At 41.9% G+C, this 16418-nt stretch overlaps 1 protein-coding gene across 1 annotated transcript in view; it reads left to right on the forward strand.

The window, feature by feature from the left end:
• The window catches only part of Ubr1 (Ubr1 ubiquitin ligase), a 514997-nt gene that overhangs the window by 240133 nt on the left and 258446 nt on the right, over positions 1-16418 (forward strand). The window contains 2 exon segments of the mRNA XM_071669737.1: positions 156-383; positions 3074-3208. Of these exon segments, the coding sequence (XP_071525838.1) occupies positions 156-383; positions 3074-3208 (363 nt within the window).

Below are 16418 nucleotides of genomic sequence, written 5' to 3' on the forward strand. Positions count from 1 at the left end.
CACAAGTATTAGCATCATGACAAGAATTAGTGTTATTAGTGGTATAATGTGTATTCAAGTGTGTTGGTCTTTGCAGAATTGTGTATAGCTTTTTTGTAAATTATATATATATTTTTGATTACATGACAATCACAGTTATCGATGGATTTCCCCAGGGTAATGATGAAGATAATATGAGACAAACAGTTGTACTTGTGGAAGAGTACCTGCAGTTGGTGATGACAGTAGTGGCTGAACGGTACACTCCAGGCATTGGGCAGGTTGAGGAAGAGGATAGAATTAAGAAAGAGATAATCCAACTTCTTTGTATTGAGCCAATGCCACACTCTGTTCTCAACAAGGCCCTTCCTGAGGGGACCAATCATGAGACTGGCATGGAGAAGGTATGGATTTAACTGCGCTTTGCCTTTTGTTTTGTTTTTTCATAAACCATGGTATGGCAAGAGATGTGTACCCATACTTCTTAAAGACTATTGGGGGAGAAGTAAGACTTGTAATTGCATTTAGTTTACATTATCATGAAAAAATGATGTAGAGTGTATTAACCCTTTTGATGTGCAGGCTTATCTTACCCCAGCCCAATCTCAGTCAGGAAAATACAGTATGTTGATTTTTTTTCTGATTCATGAAGAGGTGCATAAGAAAGGTATCAAAACCATTTTTTTTGTGAATCAAAGGGACACACTTTGTGTATAAGCTTTGCATCCAGACAAAGAATCAGGGCATTGTAGTAGAAGATTCTTTGAGATTTACAGAGTAGGAGTAGAAACTTTGGTACCTCATTCCTTCATGGAAGGAATATTAAAAGGGAAGAGTGGTTTGATAAAAGATGTCATAAAGCAGAGGAGCTGTGGCAACATTCCAATCAGCCACCTTTTGCTAGGTGTCTTAGATCAAGGAATGAGTATAGTGGCATTATATAGAAGAAACAATGAAACTTTGATAGTTTTAACAAGTCAGTCAGAAGTCCAAAACATTTTAATAGATTCACTGGAAATGAATTGTCAGTTAAAGAGCAGATAATTCGTTAAGGGAATCAAAGTGAAAAATTGTAGTTGATGATGTAAAGGATTTGTGAGAAGATGGAAAACACATTCAAAAGTGTTATCACTGTGGAAGACACTGTTGCCCCATCATCAGTGAATTTGAGTGGGAAGGAAGCTCTAGAAATCAAAATATCTAGAAAAATGTGAGTGAAGCAAGCATTTTCTTCCCTGGTCCTGGAGTTACCTTGCTAATACAGGAAATGGCAAATAATTTTGAAAGAAAAGGGAAAAAGATCTAGAAAAAATATTAACAAAATAGTAAAAGGTCTTGACCCTTTCAAGGCTCTTGGTCTTGATGAAATTTCACCTCATGTTCTGAAGATGTGGGATAAACCTCTTGAAATACCATTAAAGATTTTGCTGGAGAGAGGCAGTTTGCCAGGGAATTGGAAAAGGGCAAACACCATACCTGTCTGTCAGAAAAGATACCAGGAACAGGCACTGAACTATATATATAAGTCTCACTGACAAGTGTAGTCTGTAAGGTTATAGAAAAATATAATTAAAAAGCACATGGATTCCTTTCTAGAGAGGAGAGATATAAGTGAGAGACATCATTGTTTTAGGGAAAGTATGTCACTTGTAAGAAACCTCTTAGATTTCTAAGAGAGGGTGAGCTACATTTTGGACAAAGGGGAGGGCTAGGTGGATTGTTTGTTTCTGGACTTCCAAACAGCATCTCACATTGTACTGCATTGGAGGCTGATTAAAAAGCTGGATCACCATACAGTAATTAAGGAAAACTTTTGTAATTGATAGATTTTCATGTAGGTGGAAGGAAACAATGGATGCATGTCCAAGAAGTCTTCTTCAAAAGGGTGGAGGTGATCAGGAGGATTGCCACAGGGTTCTATTAGGGACTATTGCTCCTCTTAAACTATGTAAATGTCTTGCTTTAAGGTATGGACTCATGGTTGAATATGCTTGCAGATGATGCAAAGATCATGTGGGAAGTGAAAAGCCTGTAAGATACAGTACCTTGCAAGGGGACCTAAATAAATTCCAAAGTTGGTTTTGTACAAGGTTGATGATGTTCAACCCAAGTGAATGTAATGTAATGAGGGTGGGTCAAGTGCAAGAAGGTCTTCATATGATTATCATCTAGCTGGAAACAAGCTGCTGGAGTGTGTTTTTAAGAAAAACTCAGAAGTTGACTTTGTCCTTAATCTGTCACCAGTCTCACCTTTACAGATCAATATAGGCAACCAGCTACCTACTATTAGATATCAGAATAACATATTCATGGATCAGCAATTACTCAGCAAGTTATTTGTATCATACCTAAGGCAAAAACCAGAGTGTGCCTTTCAGGTTTGGTGAAGGCACCTAAAGAAGCAAAGAGAACAAATAGAGAAGGTCCAGAGAGGGGCAACAGTGATGGTACCATAATTAAGAGAGCTTAGTTACAAGGAAAGGCTAAAGGTTTTAAATTTGCCCACCTTGGAAGAGAGGAGTGAGGTATGACCTGATCACAACCTTTGAGTTTTTAAAGCAGAATGTTGGCAACAGATAAAAACCATTTCTTTGAGAGATGTAGAGATGCTACCACCAGAGCATTTAGCAAGAAAACTAAACAAGAAACTTAAGAAAGGTAAGAAAGCACTCTTACATTATAAGAATGGTGGATGAGTAAAATAAAATTACTGAAGATGTGGTGTTAGCTGGTTGGCAGGTACTGACTAGGGAGATATATTATCTGTACTACCTGCCTAGGTATTGGGAGGGTTAGTGATGACTGCAATGTTAGCCAGCAGTTCAATGGTTGTCAAGTTACACTCCTCTGAACCAGGAAGCTGTCTTTTCTTTCCACCTCACCCACACATGGACTGCTGGCACTCTGCCCACCAAAATAAGTCTTTCGTTGTCATGCATAACACTTCACAATACATAACTCGCACTCCTCATTCGCACGCTCCTCCTCCCCTTCCCACCACATCCCACTCCCTCTCTTTTTTCCTTCTCCTCCTCCTCCATTTACTTCCTTGTAACATTTGTAATGTTGATATACATCTTTGTCTTCTCTACAGGTAATTGATGAGGTTGCAGATTTCAAAAAGTCGTCTGGTGCTACAAAAGGTTATTTTGATTTGAAGAAGGCCTATTATTCCCATTACAACCTCTTTTTCTACCATTACACCAGAGAAGAACAGAGCAAATCAGAGGTAAGATCATAAAAACATTAACTAATCTCTAGAAATTATACCCTCAACTACCACATTACTTACCTTTGCGTTATTTATCACCCATCACTAATACCCGGTGTTGTGCACCAAAACTGCTGACACACTCACTTGGCTTTTCCCAAAACACTTGCCTCTCATGATCTTTCTTCTTGTGGCCAGGTGCATAAGTACCAATGATATAATCACCCATCTCTGGCCATCCACTTTCAGTTTTTCCCACATCAATCCAAAATTTACTTCCTTACACTTTATCACACACTCCTACAACTCTTGACTCAGGAGTAGTGCAACTCCTTACTTTGCTCTTGCCCTCTCACTTTCCCCTGACTTACTCCTGAGACGGTTCCAAACCAATCTTCCCCTTTACCTTTGAGCTTCATTTCACTCAGAGTCAGAACATCCTGGTTTCTTACCTCAAACATGCTACCTATATCTCCTCTTTTCTCATCTTGGTTACATCCACACATATTCACGCACTCCGGTCTGCGCCTTTGAGGAGGAGAAGCACTCTCCTCTTGACTACTGTTCCGTCTTTTAGAAATTGAAATGCAGAAAGGGGAGGCTTTGCAGCTCTCTACTTCCACACCCTTTAGTCACCATCTATACACACAGGGAATACAGACATAGAATTCTTTCTCCCCTTCCTCAGGGATATTATTTATTTATCATCTATTTCATTGTACTTTGTTGCTGTCTCCCGTGTTAGCGAAGTAGCGCAAGGAAACAGACGAAAGGATGGCCCACCCACCCACATACACATGTGTATACATACACATCCACATACACACATATACATACCTATACATCTCAACGTATACATATATATACACACACAGACATATACATATATACACATGTACATAATTCATACTTTCTCCCCTTATTCATTCCCGTCGCCACCCCACCACACATGAAATGACAACCCCCTCCCCCTACATGTGTGCGAGGTAGCACTAGGAAAAGACAACAAAGGTCACATTCGTTCAAACTCAGTTTCTAGCTGTCATGTAATAATGCACCGAAACCACAGCGCCCTTTCCACCTCCAGGCCCTACAAAACTTTCCGTGGTTTACCCCAGACTCTTCACATGCCCTGGTTCAATCCATTAACAGCACGTTCACCTCAGTATACCACATCGTTCCAAATCACTCTATTCCTTGCATGCCTTTCACCCTCCTGCATGTTCAGGCTCCAATCACTCAAAATCTTTTTCACTCCATCTTTCCACCTCCAGTTTGGTCTCCCACTTCTCCTCGTTCCCTCCATCTCTGACACATATATCCTCTTTGTCAATCTTTCCTTGCTCATTCTCTCCATGTTACCAAACCACTTCAAAACACCCTCTTCTGCTCTCTCAACCACACTCTTTCTATTACCACACATCTCTCTTACTCTTTCGTTACTTACCCGATCAGCCCACCTCACACCACATATTGTCCTCAAACATCTCATTTCCTGCACATCCACCCTCCTCCGCACAACTCTATCTATAGCTCATGCCTTGCAACCATATAACATTGTTGGAACCACTATTCCTTCAAATATACCCATTTATGGTTTCCAAGATAACGTTCTCGCCTTCCACACATTTTTCAACGCTCCCAGAACTTTCGCCCCCTCCCCCACCATATGACTCACTTCCGCTTCCATGGTTCCATCCGCTGCCAAATCCACTCCCAGATATCTAAAACACTTCACTTCCATCAGTTTTTCTCCATTCAAACTTACCTCCCAATTGACTTGTCCCTCAACCCTACTGTACCTAATCACCTTGCTCTTATTCACATTTACTCTCAGCTTTCTTCTTTCACACACTTTATCAAACTCAGTCACCAGCAACTACAGTTTCTCACCCGAATCAGCCACCAGCGCTGTATCATCAGCAAACAACAACTGACTCACTTCCCAAGCTCTCTCATCCACAACAGACTGCATACTGTTGTTTATTTATAATTATGTATTGTACATGATTGCCATTTCTTTCATCATCAAGGTTGCACCAGGAAACAGATCAACAAAGACCCATCCACTTGTATTTATTTATTTTATCTATTTTGCTTTGTCGCTGTCTCCCGCGTTAGCGAGGTAGTGCAAGGAAACAGACGAAAGAATGGCCCAACCCACCCACATACACATGTATATACATACACGTCCACACATGCAAATATACATACCTATAGTATATACATACACATCCACACACGCAAATATACATACCTATACATCTCAATGTACACATATATATACACCCACGGACATATACATATATACACATGTACATAATTCATACTGTCTGCCTTTATTAATTCCCATCGCCACCTCGCCACACATGAAATAACAACCCCTTCCCCCCTCATGTGTGTGAGGTAGCGCTAGGAAAAGACAACAAAGGCCCCATTCGTTCACGCTCAGTCTCTAGCTGTCATGTAATAATGCACCGAAACCACAGCTCCCTTTCCACATCCAGGCCCCACAGAACTTTCCATGGTTTACCCCAGACACTTCACATGCCCTGCAATCCATTGACAGCACGTCGACCCCGGTATACCACATTGTTCCAAATCACTCTATTCCTTGCACGCCTTTCACCCTTCTGCATGTTCAGGCCCCGATCACTCAAAATCTTTTTCACTCCATCTTTCCACCTAAGATTTGTTCTCCCACTTCATCTCGTTCCCTCCACCTCTGACACATATATCCTCTTGGTCAATCTTTCCTCACTCATTCTGTCCATGTGACCAAACCATTTCAAAACACCCTCTTCTGCTGTCTCGACCACACACTTTTTATTTGTACACATCTCTCTTACCCTTACATTACTTACTCGATCAAACCACCTCACACCACATATTGTCCTCAAACATCTCATTTCCAGCACATCCACCCTCCAGCGCACATCTCTATCCATAGCCCATGCCTCGCAACCATACAACATTGTTGGAACCACTATTCCTTCAAACATACCCATTTTTGCTTTCTGAGATAATGTTCTCGACTTCCAAACATTCTTCAAGGCTCCCAGAATTTTCACCCCCTCCCCCACACTATGATTCACTTCCGCTTCCATGGGTCCATCCGCTGCCAGATCCACTCCTTGATATCTAAAACACTTTACTTCCTTCAGTTTTTCTCCATTCAAACTTACCTCCCAGTTGACTTGTCCCTCAACCCTACTGTACCAAATAACCTTGATCTTATTCACATTTACTTTTAACTTTCTTCTTTCACACACTTTACCAAACTCAGTCACCAGCTTCTGCAGTTTCTCACATGAATCAGCCACCAGCACTGTATCATCAGTGAACAACAACTGACTCACTTCCCAAGCTCTCTCATCCACAACATACTGCATACTTGCCCCTCTTTCCAAAACTCTTGCATTCACCTCCCTAACAACCCCATCCATAAACAAACTAAACAACCATGGAGACATCACACACCCCTGCCGCAAACCTACATTCACTGAGAGCCAATCACTTTCCTCTCTTCCTACACGTACACATGACTTACATCCTTGATAAAAACTTTTCACTGCTTCTAACAACTTGCCTCCCACACCATATATTCTTAATACCTTCCACAGAGCATCTCTATCAACTCTATCATATGCCTTCTCCAGATCCATAAATGCTACATACAAATCCATTTGCTTTTCTAAGTATTTCTCACATACATTCCTCAAAGCAAACACCTGATCCACACATCCTCTACCACTTCTGAAACCACACTGCTCTTCCCCAATATGATGCTCTGTACATGCCTTCACCCTCTCAATCAATACCCTCCCATATAATTTACCAGGAATACTCAACACACTTTTTTTTTTTTTTTTTTTTTTTTTTTTTTTTTTGCCGCTGTCTCCCGCGTTTGCGAGGTAGCGCAAGGAAACAGACGAAAGAAATGGCCCAACCTACCCCCATACACATGTATATACATACGTCCACACACGCAAATATACATACCTACACAGCTTTCCATGGTTTACCCCAGACGCTTCACATGCCTTGATTCAATCCACTGACAGCACGTCAACCCCGGTATACCACATCGCTCCAATTCACTCTATTCCTTGCCCTCCTTTCACCCTCCTGCATGCTCAGGCCCCGATCACACAAAATCTTTTTCACTCCATCTTTCTACCTCCAATTTGGTCTCCCTCTTCTCCTCGTTCCCTCCACCTTCGACACATATATTCTCTTGGTCCATCTTTCCTCTCATTCTCTCCATGTGCCCGAACCATTTCAAAACACCCTCTTCTGCTCTCTCAACCACGCTCTTTTTATTTCCACACATCTCTCTTACCCTTACGTTACTTACTCGATCAAACCACCTCACACCACACATTGTCCTCAAACATCTCATTTCCAGCACATCCATCCTCCTGCGCACAACTCTATCCATAGCCCACGCCTCGCAACCATACAACATTGTTGGAACCACTATTCCTTCAGACATACCCATTTTTGCTTTCCGAGATAATGTTCTCGACTTCCACACATTCTTCAAGGCTCCCAGAATTTTCGCCCCCTCCCCCACCCTATGATCCACTTCCGCTTCCATGGTTCCATCTGCTGCCAGATCCACTCCCAGATATCTAAAACACTTCACTTCCTCCAGTTTTTCTCCATTCAAACTCACCTCCCAATTGACTTGACCCTCAACCCTACTGTACCTAATAACCTTGCTCTTATTCACATTTACTCTTAACTTTCTTCTTTCACACACTTTACCAAACTCAGTCACCAGCTTCTGCAGTTTCTCACATGAATCAGCCACCAGCGCTGTATCATCAGCGAACAACAACTGACTCACTTCCCAAGCTCTCTCATCCCCAACAGACTTCATACTTGCCCCTCTTTCCAAAACTCTTGCATTCACCTCCCTAACCACCCCATCCATAAACAAATTAAACAACCATGGAGACATCACACACCCCTGCCGCAAACCTACATTCACTGAGAACCAATCACTTTCCTCTCTTCCTACACGTACACATGCCTTACATCCTCGATAAAAACCTTTCACTGCTTCTAACAACTTGCCTCCCACACCATATATTCTTAATACCTTCCACAGAGCATCTCTATCAACTCTATCATATGCCTTCTCCAGATCCATAAATGCTACATACAAATCCATTTGCTTTTCTAAGTATTTCTCACATACATTCTTCAAAGCAAACACCTGATCCACACATCCTCTACCACTTCTGAAACCACACTGCTCTTCCCCAATCTGATGCTCTGTACATGCCTTCACCCTCTCAATCAATATCCTCCCATATAATTTACCAGGAATACTCAACAAACTTATACCTCTGTAATTTGAGCACTCACTCTTATCCCCTTTGCCTTTGTACAATGGCACTATGCACGCATTCCGCCAATCCTCAGGCACCTCACCATGAGTCATACATACATTGAATAACCTTACCAACCAGTCAACAATACAGTCACCCCCTTTTTTAATAAATTCCACTGCAATACCATCCAAACCTGTTGCCTTGCCGGCTTTCATCTTCCGCAAAGCTTTTACTACCTCTTCTCTGTTTACCAAATCATTTTCCCTAACCCTCTCACTTTGCACACCACCTCGACCAAAACACCCTATATCTGCCACTTTATCATCAAACACATTCAACAAACCTTGAAAATACTCACTGCATCTCCTTCTCACATCACCTCTACTTGTTATCACCTCCCCATTTGCGCCATTCACTGAAGTTCCCATTTGCTCCCTTGTCTTACGCACTTTATTTACCTCCTTCCAGAACATCTTTTTATTCTCCCTAAAATTTAATGATACTCTCTCACCCCAACTCTCATTTGCCCTTTTTTTCACCTCTTGCACCTTTCTCTTGACCTCCTGTCTCTTTCTTTTATACATCTCCCACTCAATTTCATTTTTTCCTTGCAAAAATCGTCCAAATGCCTCTCTCTTCTCTTTCACTAATACTCTTACTTCTTCATCCCACCACTCACTACCCTTTCTAATCAACCCACCTCCCACTCTTCTCATGCCACAAGCATCTTTTGCGCAAACCATCACTGATTCCCTAAATACATCCCATTCCTCCCCCACTCCCCTTACTTCCATTGTTCTCACCTTTTTCCATTCTGTACTCAGTCTCTCCTGGTACTTCCTCACACAAGTCTCCTTCCCAAGCTCACTTACTCTCACCACCCTCTTCACCCCAACATTCACTCTTCTTTTCTGAAAACCCATACAAATCTTCACCTTCGCCTCCACAAGATAATGATCAGACATCCCTCCAGTTGCACCTCTCAGCACATTAACATCCAAAAGTCTCTCTTTCGCACGCCTGTCAATTAACACGTAATCCAATAACGCTCTCTGGCCATCTCTCCTACTTACATAAGTATACTTATGTATATCTCGCTTTTTAAACCAGGTATTCCCAATCATCAGTCCTTTTTCAGCACATAAATCTACAAGCTCTTCACCATTTCCATTTACAACACTGAACACCCCATGTATACCAGTTATTCCCTCAACTGCCACATTACTCACCTTTGCATTCAAATCACCCATCACTATAACCCGGTCTCGTGCATCAAAACCACTAACACACTCATTCAGCTGCTCCCAAAACACTTGCCTCTCATGATCTTTCTTCTCATGCCCAGGTGCATATGCACCAATAATCACCCATCTCTCTCCATCAACTTTCAGTTTTTTTCTTTCTTTCAAACTATTCGCCATTTCCCGCATTAGCGAGGTAGCGTTAAGTACAGAGGACTGGGCCTTTGAGGGAATACCCTCACCTGGCCGAATTCTCTGTTCCTTCTTTTGGAAAATTAAAAAAAAAAAAAAGAGAGAGGGGAGGATTTCCAGCCCCCCGCTCCCTCCCCTTTTAGTCGCCTTCTACGACACGCAGGGAATACGTGGGAAGTATTCTTTCTCCCCTATCCCCAGGGATAAACATACATATATATATATATATATATATCTTTTTTCTTTCATACTATTCGCCATTTCCCGCATTAGCGAGGTAGCGTTGAGAACAGAGGACTGGGCCCTTGAGGGAATATCCTCACCTGGGCCCCTTCTCTGTTCCCTCTTTTGGAAAATTAAAAAAAAAAAAAAGTGAGAGGGGAGGATTTCCAGCCCCCCGCTCCCTCCCCTTTTAGTCGCCTTCTACGACACGCAGGGAATACGTGGGAAGTATTCTTTCTCCCCTATCCCCAGGGATATATATATATATATATATATATATATATATATATATATATATATATATATATATATATATATATATTTTTTTTTTTTTTTTTTTTCATACTATTCGCCATTTCCCGCGATAGCGAGGTAGCGTTAAGAAAAGAGGACTGCACCTTTGAGGGAATATCCTCACCTAGCCCTCTTCTCTGTTCCTTCTTTTGGAAAATTAAAAAAAAAAAACGAGAGGGGAGGATTTCCAGCCCCCCGCTCCCTTCCCTTTTAGTCGCCTTCTACGACACGCAGGGAATACGTGGGAAGTATTCTTTCTCCCCTATCCCCAGGGAAATATATATACATATATATATATATATATATATATATATATATATATATATATATATATATATATATATATATACATATATATATATATTTTTTTTTTTTTTTTTTTTTATACTTTGTCGCTGTCTCCCGCGTTTGCGAGGTAGCGCAAGGAAACAGACGAAAGAAATGGCCCAACCCCGCCCATACACATGTACATACACACGTCCACACACGCAAATATACATACCTACCCAGCTTTCCATGGTTTACCCCGGACGCTTCACATGCCTTGATTCAATCCACTGACAGCACGTCAACCCCTGTATACCACATCGCTCCAATTCACTCTATTCCTTGCCCTCCTTTCACCCTCCTGCATGTTCAGGCCCCGATCACACAAAATCCTTTTCACTCCATCTTTCCACCTCCAATTTGTTCTCCCTCTTCTCCTCGTTCCCTCCACCTCCGACACATATATCCTCTTGGTCAATCTTTCCTCACTCATTCTCTCCATGTGCCCAAACCATTTCAAAACACCCTCTTCTGCTCTCTCAACCACGCTCTTTTTATTTCCACACATCTCTCTTACCCTTACGTTACTTACTCGATCAAACCACCTCACACCACACATTGTCCTCAAACATCTCATTTCCAGCACATCCATCCTCCTGCGCACAACTCTATCCATAGCCCACGCCTCGCAGCCATACAACATTGTTGGAACCACTATTCCTTCAAACATACCCATTTTTGCTTTCCGGGATAATGTTCTCGACTTCCACACATTTTTCAAGGCTCCCAAAATTTTCGCCCCCTCCCCCACCCTATGATCCACTTCCGCTTCCATGGTTCCATCCGCTGACAGGTCCACTCCCAGATATCTAAAACACTTCACTTCCTCCAGTTTTTCTCCATTCAAACTCACCTCCCAATTGACTTGACCCTCAACCCTACTGTACCTCATAACCTTGCTCTTATTCACATTTACTCTTAACTTTCTTCTTCCACACACTTTACCAAACTCCGTCACCAGCTTCTGCAGTTTCTCCCATGAATCCGCCACCAGCGCTGTATCATCAGTGAACAACAACTGACTCACTTCCCAAGCTCTCTCATCCCCAACAGACTTCATACTTGCCCCTCTTTCCAAAACTCTTGCATTTACCTCCCTAACAACCCCATCCATAAACAAATTAAACAACCATGGAGACATCACACACCCCTGCCGCAAACCTCCATTCACTGAGAACCAATCACTTTCCTCTCTTCCTACACGTACACGTATATATATATATATATATATATATATATATATATATATATATATATATATATATATATATACATTTTTTTTTTTTTTTTTTTTTTTATACTTTGTCGCTGTCTCCCGCGTTTGCGAGGTAGCGCAAGGAAACAGACGAAAGAAATGGCCCAACCCCCCCCCATACACATGTACATACACACGTCCACACACGCAAATATACATACCTACACAGCTTTCCATGGTTTACCCCAGACGCTTCACATGCCTTGATTCAATCCACTGACAGCACGTCAACCCCTGTATACCACATCGCTCCAATTCACTCTATTCCTTGCCCTCCTTTCACCCTCCTGCATGTTCAGGCCCCGATCACACAAAATCCTTTTCACTCCATCTTTCCACCTCCAATTTGGTCTCCCTCTTCTCCTCGTTCCCTCCACCTCCGACACATATATCCTCTTGGTCAATCTTTCCTCACTCATTCTCTCCATGTGCCCAAACCATTTCAAAACACCCTCTTCTGCTCTCTCAACCACGCTCTTTTTATTTCCACACATCTCTCTTACCCTTACGTTACTTACTCGATCAAACCACCTCACACCACACATTGTCCTCAAACATCTCATTTCCAGCACATCCATCCTCCTGCGCACAACTCTATCCATAGCCCACGCCTCGCAACCATACAACATTGTTGGAACTACTATTCCTTCAAACATACCCATTTTTGCTTTCCGGGATAATGTTCTCGACTTCCACACATTTTTCAAGGCTCCCACAATTTTCGCCCCCTCCCCCACCCTATGATCCACTTCCGCTTCCATGGTTCCATCCGCTGACAGATCCACTCCCAGATATCTAAAACACTTCACTTCCTCCAGTTTTTCTCCATTCAAACTCACCTCCCAATTGACTTGACCCTCAACCCTACTGTACCTAATAACCTTGCTCTTATTCACATTTACTCTTAACTTTCTTCTTCCACACACTTTACCAAACTCCGTCACCAGCTTCTGCAGTTTCTCACATGAATCCGCCACCAGCGCTGTATCATCAGCGAACAACAACTGACTCACTTCCCAAGCTCTCTCATCCCCAACAGACTTCATACTTGCCCCTCTTTCCAAAACTCTTGCATTTACCTCCCTAACAACCCCATCCATAAACAAATTAAACAACCATGGAGACATCACACACCCCTGCCGCAAACCTACATTCACTGAGAACCAATCACTTTCCTCTCTTCCTACACGTACACATGCCTTACATCCTCGATAAAAACTTTTCACTGCTTCTAACAACTTGCCTCCCACACCATATATTCTTAATACCTTCCACAGAGCATCTCTATCAACTCTATCATATGCCTTCTCCAGATCCATAAATATACACACATATACATATACATATACATATACACACATAAATATATGTGTGGATCAGGTGTTTGCTTTGAAGAATGTATGTGAGAAATACTTAGAAAAGCAAATGGATTTGTATGTAGCATTTATGGATCTGGAGAAGGCATATGATAGAGTTGATAGAGATGCTCTGTGGAAGGTATTAAGAATATATGGTGTGGGAGGCAAGTTGTTAGAAGCAGTGAAAAGTTTTTATCGAGGATGTAAGGCATGTGTACGTGTAGGAAGAGAGGAAAGTGATTGGTTCTCAGTGAATGTAGGTTTGTGGCAGGGGTGTGTGATGTCTCCATGGTTGTTTAATTTGTTTATGGATGGGGTTGTTAGGGAGGTAAATGCAAGAGTCCTGGAAAGAGGGGTAAGTATGAAGTCTGTTGGGGATGAGAGAGCTTGGGAAGTGAGTCAGTTGTTGTTCGCTGATGATACAGCGCTGGTGGCTGATACATGTGAGAAACTGCAGAAGCTGGTGACTGAGTTTGGTAAAGTGTGTGGAAGAAGAAAGTTAAGAGTGAATGTGAATAAGAGCAAGGTTATTAGGTACAGTAGGGTTGAGGGTCAAGTCAATTGGGAGGTGAGTTTGAATGGAGAAAAACTGGAGGAAGTGAAGTGTTTTAGATATCTGGGAGTGGATCTGTCAGCGGATGGAACCATGGAAGCGGAAGTGGATCATAGGGTTGGGGAGGGGGCGAAAATTTTGGGAGCCTTGAAAAATGTGTGGAAGTCAAGAACATTATCTCGGAAAGCAAAAATGGGTATGTTTGAAGGAATAGTGGTTCCAACAATGTTGTATGGTTGCGAGGCGTGGGCTGTGGAAGGAGTTGTGCGCAGGAGGATGGATGTGCTGGAAATGAGATGTTTGAGGACAATGTGTGGTGTGAGGTGGTTTGATCGAGTAAGTAACGTAAGGGTAAGAGAGATGTGTGGAAATAAAAAGAGCGTGGTTGAGAGAGCAGAAGAGGGTGTTTTGAAATGGTTTGGGCACATGGAGAGAATGAGTGAGGAAAGATTGACCAAGAGGATATATGTGTCGGAGGTGGAGGGAACGAGGAGAAGAGTGAGACCAAATTGGAGGTGGAAAGATGGAGTGAAAAAGATTTTGTGTGATCGGGGCCTGAACATGCAGGAGGGTGAAAGGAGGGCAAGGAATAGAGTGAATTGGAGCGATGTGGTATACAGGGGTTGACGTGCTGTCAGTGGATTGAATCAAGGCATGTGAAGCGTCTGGGGTAAACCATGGAAAGCTGTGTAGGTATGTATATTTGCGTGTGTGGACGTGTGTATGTACATGTGTATGGGGAGGGGGGGGGGGTTGGGCCATTTCTTTCGTCTGTTTCCTTGCGCTACCTCGCAAACGCGGGAGACAGCGACAAAGTATAAAAAAAAAAAAAAAAAAATATATATATATATATATTTATTTTTAAGGTAGCTAAATTCCAATATCTTTCCCTCATTTTTTTTGTTAATCAGTCTGATTTTTTTAAGTGTTTTTCTAACCACACTGCTTCTGGCACCAGTATGACTCAGATTCAGCTTGTTTTACAATATCTAGAATGGTTTCCTTTTGAATACAATAAAACACACCAATATGTTATCCCATCAGTAGCCCTCACAAGTCAAGTAAAGAAATTTCTTTCAATATATACAAGGAATTTACAAGATTTTATTACATAACCCCAGGACTTTATTGAGTTCCTGCAGCTTCAAGGCTGTGCTACAATCAGTAGCAGGTAAAGGATGGACTCCTTTGGAACAAGAAGTTCTTCAACAAGATTGTTCTCTTTTTGTCCACTAATGATGATGCAACATCGCTGAAGGTGACTTTTTGCTCCAGGTGTAACCACAAACAGACAGAGTCCAGCAACAACTGGAATTTACATATCAATATTCATACAGCCATCCCCTGTATAATGACAACTCACAAAGTGAAATTTCACATTTGCAACAGATTAGGATAAGGAACAAAATTTGTATGATGTTCTGTGTCCCCTTGTACTAGTTGTGAGAGATTAGAAAAAATACAGTTGTATACTTTTTTATTTTTCAATGTCTGAAACATTTTTCCCAGTAACGCTTTTCATGCTATAAACATCAGTTTTACCCATATTAATCGAGAATTTACTTTCTTACATTCTATCACATACTCCCACAACTCCTGTTTCAGGAGTATTGCTACTCCTTCCCTTGCTCTTGTCTTCTCACTAACCCCTGACTTTACTCCCAAGACATTCCCAAACCACTCTTCGCCTTTACCCTTGAGCTTCGTTTCACTCAGAGCCAAAACATCCAGGTTCCTTTCCTCAAATATACTGCCTATCTCAACACACTTATACCTCTATAATTTGAGCACTCACTCTTATCCCCTTTGCCTTTGTACAATGGCACTATGCAAGCATTCCGCCAATCCTCAGGCACTTCGCCATGAGTCATACATACATGAAATAACCTTACCAACCAGTCAACAATACAGTCACCCCCTTCTTTAATGAATGCCACTGCAGTACCATCCAAACCTGCTGCCTTGCCAGCTTTCATCTTCCGCAAAGCTTTTACTACCTCTTCTCTGTTTACCAAATCATTTTCCCTAACCCTCTCACTTTGCACACCACCTCAACCAAAACACCTTATATCTGCCACTCTGTCATCAAACACATTCAACAAACCTTCAAAATACTCACTCCATCTCATTCTCACATCACCATTACTTGTTATCACCTCCCTATTAGCGCCTTTCATTGAAGTTCCCATTTGCTCCCTTGTCTTACGCACTTTATTTACCTTCTTCCAAAACAGCTTTTTATTCTCCCTAAAATTTAATGATACTCTCTCACCCCAACTCTCATTTGCCCTCTTTTTCACCTCTTGCACCTTTCTCTTGACCTGCTGCCCCTTTCTTTTATACATCTCCCAGTCATTTGCATTTTTTCCTTGCAAAAATCGTCCAAATGCCTCTCTCTTCTCTTTCACTAATAATCTTACTTCTTCATCCCACCACTTACTACC

Source organism: Panulirus ornatus, chromosome 14 (assembly GCF_036320965.1).
Source record: "Panulirus ornatus isolate Po-2019 chromosome 14, ASM3632096v1, whole genome shotgun sequence".
Taxonomy (NCBI): domain Eukaryota; kingdom Metazoa; phylum Arthropoda; class Malacostraca; order Decapoda; family Palinuridae; genus Panulirus; species Panulirus ornatus.